This window comes from Podarcis pityusensis (assembly GCF_964106645.2).
Source record: "Podarcis pityusensis genome assembly, chromosome: 8".
NCBI classification, from domain to species: Eukaryota; Metazoa; Chordata; class Lepidosauria; order Squamata; family Lacertidae; genus Podarcis; species Podarcis pityusensis.
Window position 1 is genome coordinate 85,035,269 of NC_138033.1, and position 14,479 is coordinate 85,049,747.

General features: G+C 52.0%; 1 protein-coding gene across 1 annotated transcript; it reads right to left on the bottom strand.

The window, feature by feature from the left end:
• Window positions 1–10: 10 nt before the first annotated feature.
• On the bottom strand, window positions 11–14,422 carry TSR1 (TSR1 ribosome maturation factor). Its single transcript, XM_081017348.1, has 15 exons — window positions 14,268–14,422; window positions 13,311–13,414; window positions 12,791–13,007; window positions 12,574–12,708; window positions 10,890–11,311; window positions 10,587–10,746; window positions 8,534–8,700; window positions 7,437–7,633; window positions 7,003–7,165; window positions 4,453–4,563; window positions 3,533–3,665; window positions 2,303–2,419; window positions 1,217–1,357; window positions 409–483; window positions 11–285 (listed from the first exon to the last, which is right to left on the bottom strand). Exons 1-15 carry the CDS (start codon window positions 14,377–14,379, stop codon window positions 107–109), a joined length of 2,433 nt encoding a protein of 810 aa, XP_080873474.1. The 5' UTR covers window positions 14,380–14,422; the 3' UTR covers window positions 11–106.
• Between the last annotated feature and the right edge of the window lie 57 nt (window positions 14,423–14,479).

Below are 14,479 nucleotides of genomic sequence, written 5' to 3' on the forward strand. Positions count from 1 at the left end.
AGGCCAAGGCTTGCCTTGGAAATAGTATTTTCCTCCAAAAATAAATAGGATACAAATGAACATAGGCGAAGTGGAAAGTTAGACAAAACTGAGTCCCCTGCAGCTGCTAATCCATTTCCTCTTCCTCCTGGCCAGGCAGGAGGCTGCTCAAACTCTCCCGCGGTGGCTCTGGCACGTGGGGATCGTATGTCCATCTGGGAAAGACCCGCTTGTAGAGGGTCATCAGCACTGTGTCCTGGGACTTCAGCTGCCCATCAAACTGACATTTCATGTGGCCATGGGTACCTGCCAGCAGAGAAGAGAGGGGGAGGCAGCAGTTTAAAACACAGTTCAGAAAGAGATCTGCTGGCATGCTCATCATAAGCTAAGCGCCCCCATCCCCTTCAAGAGCTGGGCCCGCATACTTACCCAGAGGCTCCTTGATGTGCCCCCGGCGCCCCCACTTGGTCCGGAGCTCCACAGGCTTGAACCACAATACATCCTCTGTAGGATATGAGAGAAAACAAAGAGTAGGTGGAACTCAGCTGCTGCCCACTGGTGCACATTCCAAAATGAAATTCCCCAGGCCTTGCCTTCATTCACAGGGTGCTCTGGAATACAGTGGGGTGGAAGGTGTCCATAGGATAGCACTGAACTAGCAGAACTAGCAGAACCTCCCTCTGGCTCAATATTCAGGCACTGCATTCCCAGGGGGAAATGAGTGTAGATTATTATATTTATTTACATCCCACCTTTTCCCTGGGACTCAAGGCAGCTGACACAAAACAACACAGGTAAAACACAAAAAGCTAAAAAGCAATTGAGCTTTATTAGAATTGAAACTATATAAAACAAATCTATTAAGATACAGATAATAAAAACAGCACGGCACTATTAGAGCTCTTTCCTTAAAAAGCAGCCAGTTCCCTAAGACCTGTTGGACTAAAACAGTCTTCACTTGCCAGCAGAAGGACAAGAAAGGGAGCCAGTCTAGCTTCCCTAGGGCCCTCCAGAGACTCAGAGCAGCCACTGAGAAAAGAGCCTTCCCCGAAGATCGGAGTCTGGGTTATTCCACAGCAGCTAGCTTGCCATCCCATAGACAAACCCACCAGACTGGCAGCATGTGGACAGGCAAGGCCTGTGCTGCCTTGCAGACCCAAGTCTAGGGCACTTCCCCAACTCCTCCCTAACAAGCAGCAGCTCTGCCAGACAGTCTTCCCTCTGGGTCCCGACATACCTCTGTTGAAGAACATGTAGCGCACAACTGCCATCTTGCTGAGGATCTTGAATGGGTGGCCACTGAGCACCACCCGCTTGATCACCAGCCGGTCAGGGTCGACACTGAGCAGGGAGCCTGTGGCCAGGAGGCTGTGAGCTCCTGCAGAGAAACGCAATTATCAAGCGTGCTGCTGGATGGGCAACAGCGCTCAGTTCTAGGAGCCAGCTCACCACAGCCTGTGCAATAAATGCAGGCTTCACCCAGCCAACAAAAGAGTAGTAGCATTGCACCACTTTTCAAGTGGGAAAAGATATCAATAGTAACCAGCTGGCATCTATGGCGAGGGGCTGGAAATGCTCTTGGCTCAAAGCCAAAGTCGTCAATCCTTTTCTGCTACCCATGCTAAAAAAAGGAAAGGAAAAGGAACACCCACCCACACATCACAGTGACCATTCAACAGCACCAACACAAATATTTAAAAACTGCAGCAGTGCCACCAGTAAATAAGACAGGGTAGTTCAAACAGACAGCTGTTCTCAACGAGCCAAGTAGATTCCAAGTTGCTGTCAAAACAGCAGTTCCTAAACGTTTTCAGGGCCACTGCCCATTTGTTCCATAAACTCACCCCCCAGTGTCCCCAAAGCTACAAAAATCATTACTGCATGAACCAGTAAGGAAGACAGTAACACAATAAAATTCAAAACACATTTATTCAAAAAACCAATTCAAACTATTTGGTTCAATGAATTCAACAAAACCAATTGATGCAGTGATACCAGCTTTTCAAAGTCTTGGGACACCTCCGCTGCCCCTGCTCTGCCTCTTAGTGCCCCCCAGGTAATCCCACCCCACCCCCAGGGGGCGATACTTACCCACCTTGGACACCACTGGTGTAGACAACCTTCCCCAGCCCATCACCTGCTGGCTGCTTCGGACTACGCCTCCCATCAGCCCCAGTCAGCACAACTGTAGTCCAAAGCATTGGGAGGGTGGCACGCTGGAGCAGGCTGCTGCTCATGGGCAGGAACTGAGGCAGCAGCAGGAGAAGGCCCAGGGCTGACAACCCACCTGCCCCAAAGGCCCTCCCCTTAATACCAAACTCACCATTGCTCTTCTGTCTGAAGAGCAGCACAGAAGCAGGTGGGAAAGTGATAGGGCCGTAGATGGTGGCGACCGTGGCGGTGTCTGCCCGCAGAAACTGCTCCAGCTTGTGCTTGTCCGCTGAGGGAAGGAAAGCACACTGTCAGCCCCTGCCCTGGAGCCGCAGGAAGGTCTCTTTCACCAATCCTCAGCCCCTTTGTGGAATTACAAGGCTACAGAGCTCTGTCCAGGAAAGCTCCCAGGGACAGAATGGAAAGCTGTGGCTGCAGCCTCTGCCACTGAAGGATCAGCCTCACCTTGCTCCACTTTTCCTGGGAGCATCAGGAAGGAGCTGCCTGGCACTCAGACCGGTCAAGCAAGTGCGTGCGTCTGGCTCAGGGCAAGTAGCTGTGTGATGTCCCAGGCAGCACTGAAGCCCAGGATGATGCAGCTAGAAAGGTAGCAGGGGCCTTTTTTCCAGCCTGAAGATCCACCTGGTCTACCTTCCAGTGGTAGGTGGAGCAACAGGTGTGAGTCTTACCTTTGGCTTATCATTGGCTAGCAGGCTATATAGTATTCCAACCATGCAAACATCAGACACACACAAACACACTTCTTTGTCCAAGCAAACAATGTAGTGCAATTGCATCTCACACCCACCCCTTACTTGCAAAAATTGAATTACATGCACTCTGCTCTGGTGGCAACCTTCCAGGCAACAGCTGCAGTGGAGGAAGGAGAGAGACTAGGACAGAACAAAGGAGGGAGGCAGGCAGGGGAAGAAGAAATATTTTTCTCTGCTCGGCAGACAGATGGAGGTGCAAGCAGAAGATAAAGGCTGGAATGGATCTCCAGCAGCTGCCTGCCTCTTTGCTGCCTGCCTCTTTGCTCCCTTCTGCAGCCAAGGGAGCAGCATTTAGTCACCTGACAAGTGGAGACACAGGGAGGTCCTCCACATGGGGTTCCCCCCATTGCCAGCCAGCAGCTTTTGGCTATGTGCAATTTTGTGTACATGTGCTGTTCCTGGAACAGAAGCCTCATGTGAGATGCGTTTGCACTATACACTCCAGATCACCCAAAGTATTCAACGACGGCACAACACAGGGCTGGGGCATCTGAAGACCCGCTAACCTGTTCCACATGTTCAGCATAGGACTTTCACCAAGACTTCTCTGGACACACACATTCACAGAACCAACTGCAGGGGCCCAAACAGGAAGCCTGGGGCACAGGAGGGGGAAAACGCTCATTCACCTGAACTGTGCTGGGAGTAGAGCGGGGAGGCTCGGAAGCGGCGGAAGCCGCAATGGACAATCACCTCCTCCTTAGACCGGACGGGCTCACTGTCACCCGGCTGGCGTCTCACCAGGAGGTTGAGCACAGACATCTGCAGAGAGCGCGGAGAAGAAAAGAGGAGGAAAAGAGGGAGCCTTAGGAATAGCCCAAACTCACACCCAAGGCAGGCAAGAGAATGACCAAATGCTTGTCAGGTGTCATAAGAACAGAACAAGATCCTGGCTGCAGGATCAGGCCAAAGGGGGCCCATCTGGTCCAGCATTCTGTTTCACAGTGGCCACATGGCCCTGGGAAACCTGCAAGCAAGACCTGGGCACAAGAGCACTTTCCCCTCCTGTGGTTTTCAGAAACTGGTATTCAGAAGCACTGCTGCCTCCAACTGGGGAGGCAGAGCAGACCCATTGTGGCTGGTAGCCATCGATAACCCTCTGCTTCATTAATTTGTCTAATCTTCTTTTAAAGCCATCCAGGTTAGTGACAAATCACTGTGGGAGGGAGTTCCACAGTTTAACTATGCACTTCATGAAGAAGGACTTTATTTCATCTGTCCTAACTCTTACATTCTGCTTCATTTACATTTACATTCTGCTTCATTTGGATGTTCACAAGTACTTGTGTTGAGGGGGGAAAACTTTTCTTTATCTACTTTCTCCATGTGATGCTAAATTTAACAAGCTTCTATCATGTCTCTTCTTACTTGCCTTTTCCTTAAACTAAAAAGCCCCAGATGCTGCAACCTTTCCCCTTGATCATTTTGGTTGCCCTTCCAACGTTAGACAGGTTCAGACATTGTGATGAAAAGCTGTCAGCTTAAGTGAAGGGGGCACAGCACAGCTGGGTGTGGCCAGAACCCCCAAATTGCTCCCCTCCCCATTCACCTTTTGTTCGTAAGGAAGCAGCGTGAAGAGCAACAGAGGCACCTGCTGCTGGAAACTCTCCATGACCGAGACGGGGACACTGCAGATGTGCAGCGTGACATAACAGCCGACCTGCAGGAAGGGAAGACAGAGGGTGAAAGAGCGAACCTGGCAGCGCCTGGAGCAAAGTAGGAAATGGTGGGTTCAGAAAGCAGGAAGGAGCAGAAACTCTGCCCATCAGCAAACAGGTACTGGAGACCAGAAAAGGACTGTAAGCAATTTGGAAACACCAGCTTTTACCAAGCTGGTCAACCAAGATGGCCATACGATGCTGATGCGAGCTGTCATTCAAAGCATTTGAAGAGCACCAGATTGGCAAAGGCTGCCCCAGACAACCAAATGCCAAGAGCTGGTTTAAATGTGCACAGACTCATTGCGTGTGAAACCCCAAGCAATGGATCAGGATGGGCAAGGCCCCACCACCCCCGCTTTCCCTAAAGCAGGGGTGGGCAGCCTAAGGCCCTCCAACCGTGGCTGGCCAACAGCTCCCATTCACCCTGCCTACTAGCTGCGGCTGACAGGAGCTACAAGCCCAGCAGCATCGGGGGCCATGGGCTCGCCACCCTGGGCCTAGTTTGCAAGCTCTGATGTAGTTTCACCTGATGCAGTTTCACCCAAACTGAGAAATCTCAATAATAAGCTGAGGTCGCACATCAAGGGCTGCCAAATGAAGAAGTGTGCATGCACACGAAAGCTCATACCAATAACAAACTTCGGTGGTCTCTACGGTGCTACTGGACGGAATTCTTTTATTTTGTTTCGACTACGGCAGACCAACACAACTACCTACCTGTGCCAAATGAAGCTCCAAGTTCCAAAGCCTACACTGATTATCCAGCTGAGGTTATGAACACACCCTACTGCCTTATACAGAATCGAACCATTGGTTCAACTAGCCCAATACTCAGCAAACTGAAATTAGCAGGGGGACAAACAAGATGCCTTCACCCCAGTGTAGCTCCCCTTTATTACAAGACAACAACATAACCCACACACACGCCGGACAGCATACAAATTGATATGGCTACCGTATTTTTCGCTGCACAGCGCTCCCTATTGCTGTTCTAGTTTCTGGCTTAGCTCCTCAGTCCCTTCCCCCATCTCCCGCAAAAGCCCCCAAGAGCTGTGCTCCCTTTAAAGAGCCGTGCTGAGCGTGTGTGCAGCTCTTGGGGGCTTTTCCCCGAGGAGGGAGAAGGGCGACCCGTCAGTGACAGGCTGCCCTTCTCCCTCCTGGGGGAAAAGCCTGCAAGCGCCCCACACACGCTCCATGCGGCTCGTGAAAGGGAGCTCTGAGCACAGCCTGGGATGCATACAGGCTCTGCTCAGCGCTCCCTTTAAAGAATTTTTTTTTTCTTGCATTCCCCCTCTAAAAACTAGGTGCGTCTTATGGTCAACGGTGCATCTTATGGAGTGAAAAATACGGTAATTTGATCCAGCAACCCCACCCCCACTCACACACAAGCAAAACTCACTGCAAGCAGCTGAATGCAACCAACCATGCTCTAGGCTCCCCAATTTCTCTCACCGCCAACAAAAACTAACAACTGAATAGATGAAGAACCTATCCACGTGACGCTGACACAAGACCCAACGCATGCACTATGCAAAAGACGGAAAAATCATTACCCCCTTCCTTCTCCCACCTCTCTCTCTCCCCTTACCTTTCTCCCCCACTCACAATGTCTATGATAGAAATATCTCACACCAAATGTAACAGACCTGCAGATAGGAGTTTATGAACTAAAAAAAGAAACACGACCTTTTATGTACCTTTGTTATCCATGAAATCATTTCAATAAAAGCAATAGTAAAAAAAACCTAGCCCATTATTGTGGACTAGCCTTCTTCAACCTGATGCCCCCCAGAGGTTTTGCACCATGGCTGCTCTCAGACCCCGTCAGCTTCTGCATGAGGCTAGGGCTAAAGGGAATTGCAGTCCGAAACACCTGGCAGGCATCAGATGGGGGAGGCTGCTCTGGACTGTCCTGGAGGGAAGCCAGGAGCAAGGAAGGGGGGCTGAGGCTCTGCCCCTGCCCAGAGGAAACTTTATTCAGGCCCATCTCTGGCTTCCAAGATTTCAGAAGACCAGGCGCCTTGCACTTTCCAGCTTCTCTTTGCAAACTTGCTCTCATGTTTGAAGGAAAACCCACAAGGTGCTCAAGCTTCTCAGTTCTGTGCTGAGTTGTTGCAGGTTCTACACAACCAAGGAATCGCAGGCCACAGGCAACCCCAGCTGACATGGCTTTTGCCCTCCACCGTGGCACGGACTAGCTCAAGCCACATGGAGCTCTTGCCCCTGCAGGCTCTTTTGGCTTGCTCTTGTTTTGCCCTGAGCTTGTTTCAGGGGAGGCTGGGTGCAAGTGATCCCATGCCTGGGATCACTGCACCCAGCTGTCTCCCACTCCTCTGCCCTCCAGCTCTGCAATTTTTTAACAGGACCGATGGGAGCAAGGAGCCTTCAGGGTGTATGGCAGAACCAGACCAGATCTGGAGCCTGGAGGAAAGGTCTACCTCAGCTCCACTGCTCTCCTCCTTCTCCAGCTGCCGGAAGACGTGTTTCCTCGTCCGGGAGAAATCCTGGAACTGGAAGATCCGGGCATAGTCCCTGGGCAGGTTCTCTTTGGGGTCCCATGGAGAGGTCCGGAAACTTTTTAGTCCTCTGTACTTTTGGAACCTGGAGACAACCAGAGGGAATCAGCGCTCCAAGAGACCCGGCCTCCTGCCTTTGCCTATCCCACACTCAGCGGAGGAGCTGCCTGTGAACCAGCTTCAGGAGGAGCTGCAAGGCTTCTCTGTTCCCAAAGCCCAGTCTAACATGAACCTGGGCATCAAGACCCGGCCTCGCTTTGGCAACTGGCCGCGATAAATGTAGCAAACCAGGGCAGACCTTGCCATCCCATTGCAGGCACTCCTACCTTTTCACCCTGCATGTATGAGGCTCTTACCGGATCCGGGCTGCCACATCTCTTGGTGTGTCCACCTCATCTGGAAACATCTCCTCCTGCCGCTCCTGCCTGTACTTCTCCAGAATTGCCTCATTGTCCTCCATCTTCTCATCGTCCAGGAGGGTCATGTCTGGACCCTCCTCTTCCTCTGTGGCCTCTTCATCCTCCTCCTCCTCCTCTTCACTGCCACTCCCATCCTAGCATACGAAAAAGCAACCCACATGGGGTTGTGAGAGACAAGAGAGAAAGTGTTTGAAGAAAGAAACCTTTTAAAGGAAAAAGGCACCATGTCTACGTAACTGGTATACTACTACTTGAAGAATGACATGAAATGAAAAATAAAATAAAATACTAGGCTGGCAGTCAAGACAGACACTCATGGCTTGCCATCTCTCTTTGCTACGCTCTTACAACCATGTTCTTCTTTATGGATTACAGAAGATCCACAGCTGAGTGGAAGAGGATCTGCCTTGCAAGCAACAGGTCCCAGATTCAATTCCTGATGGCATGTCCAGGTAGGGCTAGGAGAGCTCTGCCAGTCAGTGCAGACAATATCGAGCAATATCGACCAATGGTCTGACTCTGCATATGGCGGCTTCCTATCCCCCTCCCCGAATTCTGACCTCTCAGTGCTATGCACCCACAATGCCGCTCTTCATTCCACCATCAGCAGGGGTCCACTAATCTATCTCACTACCAAAACATGTTCCTGGCTCTCAAGAGAAGATGCCAAGCAGGAGATGACTCCTTCTGCTGGGTCCCGCTAGCTCCAAGGTTCAAGCCTCTCTCCAGCAGTTTCCTACTTTCTTCCTAACACAAATCAAGTAAGAGATTCCCTTTGCCTCTCTACCCTACCCTTTGAACACATGCCAAAAGACTTTGACAGTATTGGCAGCAAGCATAGAGTCCAGCTAGTAAGCCAAGCCAACATTTTAGGGTTCCTGCACATCAAGTCCCCCACTTCTTGCACCCAGCTGTTCCTGAACAGTCTAGAATACCTACAATGAACCCATTCTCCCCAGCTCTCCTCCTTCCCCACTTGCCCATCAGATGTCCGGCGACACCTTCCTGCTGTGCACTAACCCCAATCCCATTACCTGGGAGATGGGCTCTTCCACCATATTCTCTTCCTTGTCTTCCTCCTCATCGTCCTCCTCACTGCCACTCTCCAATTCGTCATTGTTGTCTAGGATCCAGGCAGCCTGGTAGGCAGATGTGCCTTTGGGGACCCTCTTGGTCATCTTCTTCCTCTGTGCCAGGGACTCTGGAAGTGCAAGCGCAGTTAGCCAGCGTGAGAGAGAGAGAGAGAGAGAGAGAGAGAGAGAGCTCACCGCTCCTCATCTGGCCAAACTGAAGCAGTTACAGCAAAGTCTGCTTTACAGCACCAGAAAAGTGAAGCTGAACTATTTAAAAGCACACACTGCTGGTGCTTTTACACACTACCGTTAAGAAGCGATAAAATGATTTGCAATGCCAAAAACTATAAACCTACCCAGACATTTAAAAAGCTAGCTCAAGCTGCAATCTGTTTTTTGTATACAGTGGTGCCCCGCAAGACGAATGCCTCGCAAGATGGAAAACCCGCAAGACGAAAGGGTTTTCTGTTTTGGAGGCGCTTCGCAAGACGAATTTCCCTATGGGCTTGCATCGCAAGACGAAAGCCCATAGGGAAATGCTGGCGGTCGGGAGCAAAGACTTTCGCCCACAGCCGGCCTTCAGAAGAGGACCTCTTCTGAAGGCCGGCGGGGGGCAAAAGTCTTTGCTCCCCCCCGCCTGCCTTCCCCCCCGCCTGCCCCGGGCGATCTTAAAATGCTGGCGGGCGGGAGCGAAGCGTTCGCTGCCGACCCCCAGCATTTTAAAATCTCCCCGGGACAGCAGAGAAGTCTCTGCTGTCCCGGGGAGATTTTAAAATGCTGGGGGTCGGCAGCGAACCGTTCGCTGCCGACCCCCAGCATTTTAAAATCTCCCCCTGTCCCGGGGAGATTTTAAAATGCTGGGGATTGGGAGCGAAGCGTTCACTGCCGACCCCCAGCATTTAAAAATCTCCCCGGGACAGCAGAGAAGTCTCTGCTGTCCCGGGGAGATTTTAAAATGCTGGGGGTCGGGAGCGAAGCGTTCACTGCCGACCCCCAGCATTTAAAAATCTCCCCGGGACAGCAGAGAAGTCTCTGCTGTCCCGGGGAGATTTTATAATGCTGGGGGTCGGGAGCGAAGCGTTCACTGCCGACCCCCAGCATTTAAAAATCTCCCCGGGACAGCAGAGACTTCTCTGCTGTCCCGGGGAGATTTTTAAATGCTGGGGGTCGGCAGCAAACGCTTCGCTCCCGACCCCCAGCATTTTAAAACGCTGTTCCGAAGCGGGGCGGGGGGGGCGGGAACACCTGCCCCAGCCGCCCCACTTCGGAACGCTGTTCCGAAGCGGGGCGGGGGGGGGGCGGGAACACCTTCTGAAGGCGGGCAGGGGGCGAAAGTCTTTGTCCCCCCTGCCTGCCTTCCCAGGGGCTTTTAAATCGCCCCGGACAGCGGAGAAGTCCTCCGCTGTCCGGGGCGATTTTAAAATGCCGCCCGCCAGCATTTTAAGATCGCCCGGACAGCGGAGAAGTCCTCCGCTGTCCTGGGGTTTTTTAAAATGCTGGGGGTGGGAAGAAAAGCCCTTGTCCCCCCCCCCCCCAGCCTTCAGAAGAGGTCCGGGGACAGACTGTCCCCGGACCTGGTCTGAAGGCGGTTTCCCTAGGAACGCATTGATTGATTTTCAATGCATTCCTATGGGAAACCGTGCATCGCAAGACGAAAAACTCGCAAGACGAAGAGACTTGCGGAACGAATTAATTTCGTCTTGCGAGGCACCACTGTATTGTTATTTAGACTTTCTGAATGTCTCAAATAATTCTTGATGATTTTTCTTAGTGATAATTCTATTGGGTTTACAAAAAAAAAAATATCACTTTGAGGGTTTTTCTTTTTACAATCAAGCAGTGTATAATGTTAATGAAATATATAGTTTAACAGGGAAGCAGCGTTTGAAGCCCAACCCAGACCATAATGAGCCTGAAAGAGAAGGAGAGCCTCAGCCCAGCCCACGTGCAAAGCGACAAAAAGACAGCTGGTCTAAAGTAGGAGGCAGGAAGGATGGACAAGGCTCAGACTGACCCTCAGCCTCTTTCAGCTCCTCCTCGGTGGGCCAGGTCTGCTCTCCATCCATGGGGTCAGGGGTCACTTCTGACTGCAGAGACTCTTGCTTGCTGGCATCAGCCTTGCTGAGCACCTTCACGTCTTCCTCCATCTCCTCTTCTCTCCTGACAAGGTCATCCTAGAAACCAGGGAAGAGAAGTTCAAGCATGGCCACCTGGGGGCAAAGGAGATGCTTTCTCCCCCACCCCCACAAGCATTTGCTGCCTCCTCCTACCTTCCAGTTCCTGCCCCCCACCCTACCAGCCAGGCAACAGAACCTACCTGGTCCCCCATGCTCCTTGGGTGTACTTTTGCAGTTCTGGAGTTTAGAGCAAAGGGCTCTGGGGAGGCATCCACCTGACTCATCTGGAAGTCCCCGTGTCCCACAATATGCACCAAGCTGTTCACGTTCAGGCTCCGTCCCCTGACGTAACCAGACACCTTCAGAGTCCCCACCAAGGCGCTGTCTGTGCTGGGCACGAAAGTGGCGGCAGTGGCCAGCAGGTGAGCCCGCCGGTCTCGGAAGACCAGGTGCCGCTGCTTCTGGCTGGCCAGGTGCTGAAGCAGCAGGGCGGACTCCTGCTCTGTGTCGAGGGGGAAGAGCCTGTCTTCAGGGAACCTCTTCTCGATGGCTTTGTTCAGCTTCTTGCGGCAGTCAATCTGCTTCTTTAGCGGTTGGTCAGAAAGACCTTGAACAGCAAGGCCTGCAGGTGACAAACGGGAGAGAAGCATCAACGGCTGGGTAGGCTTTAATGTCTGCTTACAGGCAGCTGTGAAGCTCAGGGGACCCCCCAAGGCAGCGTGGACCAAAACCTCTAGATGCCAGCATGGTATCCCTGAGATAGCTCAGTTGGTAGAGCATGAGACTTCATCTCAGGGTTGTGGGTTCAAGCCCCACATACAGCAAAAAGATTCCTGCATTGCAGGGGATTGGACCTGATGACCCTTGGGGTCCTTTCCAACTCTACAAACGTAAGCAGCCTTGCAGCACTGACTGGAAGCCCACTGCCCATCCCTTCCATAAGTTGGTATAAGTTCAACAACACAGGGTGAGGCATAGTGGATCAGATCCAAAATTTGTCTCATCTGCCATCCCATTTCCAATTCAGGCCTGCCAAATGTCTCTTGATAAACAGACACAACAGCCCTGCCCTGTTTGTGTACAATATATGTGGCTTGGGGAGAGACTGTTAATTAACACGGTTGCTCAATTTAGCACTCAGGGGCAGCAGCTGCAAAAGATCTGTCCCTCTTTGTGAATTGGTCTAATCCATTTTAATATGAGACCTGATGGGCAGCTCTCTCTGACCTCTGCCACCAGCCACAGGATCAAGGGCCCCCTCCCCTGCCTCCCAGGAAGAACACCATGGCAAGGAGGAGATCAGCCCATCCCCATCTATCAGCCAAAGAAACATGAGCTGCAAGCTTACACCCGCCTTCCCAGCCAGAAATAACACTTGGCTCCAGCTATCATTTGCCCCAAGGGAGTGGAAAGAACCTTCTGGCCCCACCCTTTGGCCAAAGAGAAAAGAGCCACAATCCACTGCTCAGACAAGAACATCAGCAAGGGAGGATCAGCATTGCCTGAACTGAATGTAAATGTTTGTAACTCAGCACTTCATTCTGACCTTGAAGGACTCTTTCCTCTCCCTTTTCCTGTCGCTCTCCACTTTTACATGTTGCATTTTTAGTTTATATGCCAGTGGCAAAGCCTGCCTGCCTGCCTCTCTCTAACTTGAGCCGCTTTGTCTGAAAATCAGGATAAAAAGAACAGTAAATCCCCCTGTGTCTTAACTGGAGGTTACCTGGCTCCCTCACACAGTCTATAATTCAGATGTTCTTCCTAGTTATGCAGTTTGGTCTCACCACTTCAAACCCTGGCATCTGAACACTGTTCTGCTAGGAGGGATTTGGTAAAGGAAGAGCCCCCTCCTGCTAGCACAGCAGCTTTCGACACTGTTCTCACCATAGCTGGGGAGGCCCTGTGCAAAGATGCAGGAAAGGCAGTAGTCTCCAGCGGCATCCCAGCCCTCGTGAGGATCCAGCACAAAAAGGAGGGTGTCTGCTACCTTGGCAAGGTCCAGCACAGCATGGAGGTTCCCTGGGCGATAAGAAAGGCACAGGTGAAGGTGGAGGCTGGCATGTTGTAACGACAGTGTCTCAGTACGCTAAGGTGTCCCTACCTGTGTCAGCCGCCACAAAGCGCCACCGGAGTCTGGATTGGTGGCACAGCAGGCCAAAACCTGGTGGGCCCATCTTGGTTTGGCACACAGTAGAAGCTGCACTGCTCTGAAACAGGCTCAAGGCTCTTGGGATAGCGACGCCAGCATGCAGCGGGACTACCACCACCAAGTGGGGCGGCCCATCCTTGCGACCCAAGTTCCGCTTTTCTTCCAACACCTGTGACCAAGAAAAAGCCAACACAGGTCCTTTCATGGAGGAGAGGACTATTGATGGCCACTAAACACAACGACTATGCTCTGCCATCAGAGGCAGCAATGCTGCTGAATGCCAACTGCTGAAAACTGCAGGAGGGGAGAGGACACTTTTGTTTGAATCCTGCTTGCAGGTTTCCCACAGGCATCTGGAATAGATGGCCTCCTTTGGCCTGATCCAGCAGATGCCCTTCTTATGTTTGTCTCCCTCCCCTGTAGAAGCAGGAAGAGGCTTGCCCTCCACCCCACCAGCTTCTCACTGACTCACCATCTCCCTGCACTGCCGGCGGAGCTGCCAGGCCCGATGCTTGCGGTCCAATTTGGCCAAATTGCGGTGCCGCTGCTGGCTGAGTGTCTTAGCAGGGACCCGGCCTAAGGAAAGGGCGGAGAGAGAAGAGAAAAAGCTCTCAATGCGTACGGTGCTACGCTATACATAACAGAATTCAGAGGAAGACATGGAGTTAGGGAAACTGTTTAAATACTGCTCTTGATCATATGCACCCACACTGCTGAGCCAAGCTTATCCTTATGACTCATTGCCCACCAATCATTTTATTTGTTTGTTTATTTAATCAAATTCATATATCGCTTGATTGAATAAAACCTCAAAGCAGTTTACAATATGAATAAAGCGAGAATTCTTTTCTGTAAAAACAATCAAAACGCTCCAAAAATTAAAAACAGCAATAAACTAAAAACACACCAGCATTCTAGATACCTGGGTATTTAAGCAAAAATGTTTTTAGCAGGTCTGAAAAGAGTGCAGTGAAGGCGCCTGCCTGGTATCAATAGGCGGGGAGTTCCAAAGCTCAGGCGCTGCCACAGGGGAAGATCAATTTCTTACAGCTGCAGAAAGAAGCGCTATGTGGCACCTGTAATCCTGCCAGTTCCGCTGATCGAAGCGGTTTCAAGAGGGCGTACGTGGGGTAAAAGGGGGTCTCGCAGCTAAAGTTCTCTGGCACAGCCATCGGCAGCATCCTGTCTCGGAAGAGCTGCCCCCCCCCCGACGGACCAGCTGGAGCAGGCACAGGCAAACTCGGCCCTCCAGATGTTTTGGGACTACAACTCCCATCATCCCTAGCTAACAGGACCAGTGGTCAGGGATGATGGGAATTGTAGTCTCGAATCATCTGGCGGGCCGAGTTTGCCTGCGCCTGAGCTGAAGGATGCCATCGACTTCACGCAGGACAGGACTGCATATACATGTACAGACGGGCCTCCTCACCGCCCTGCTTCTTCGCGCTGCTCCCGCTGTGCCTCCCGCTCTTGTGCGGCTTGTTCTGCTGCTTCAGGGACCCGGCCCGGTGGGCCCCGCCGCCTCCGCTCTTCCTCGCCATGGCCACGCGCTCCCCTCGCCTGGGGCCAGGCAGGAAGTGACGTGCCTACGCTTCCGCTAACACAAACCAAGACCCGCCTCCGGGCCGAGAATGGCCGCTC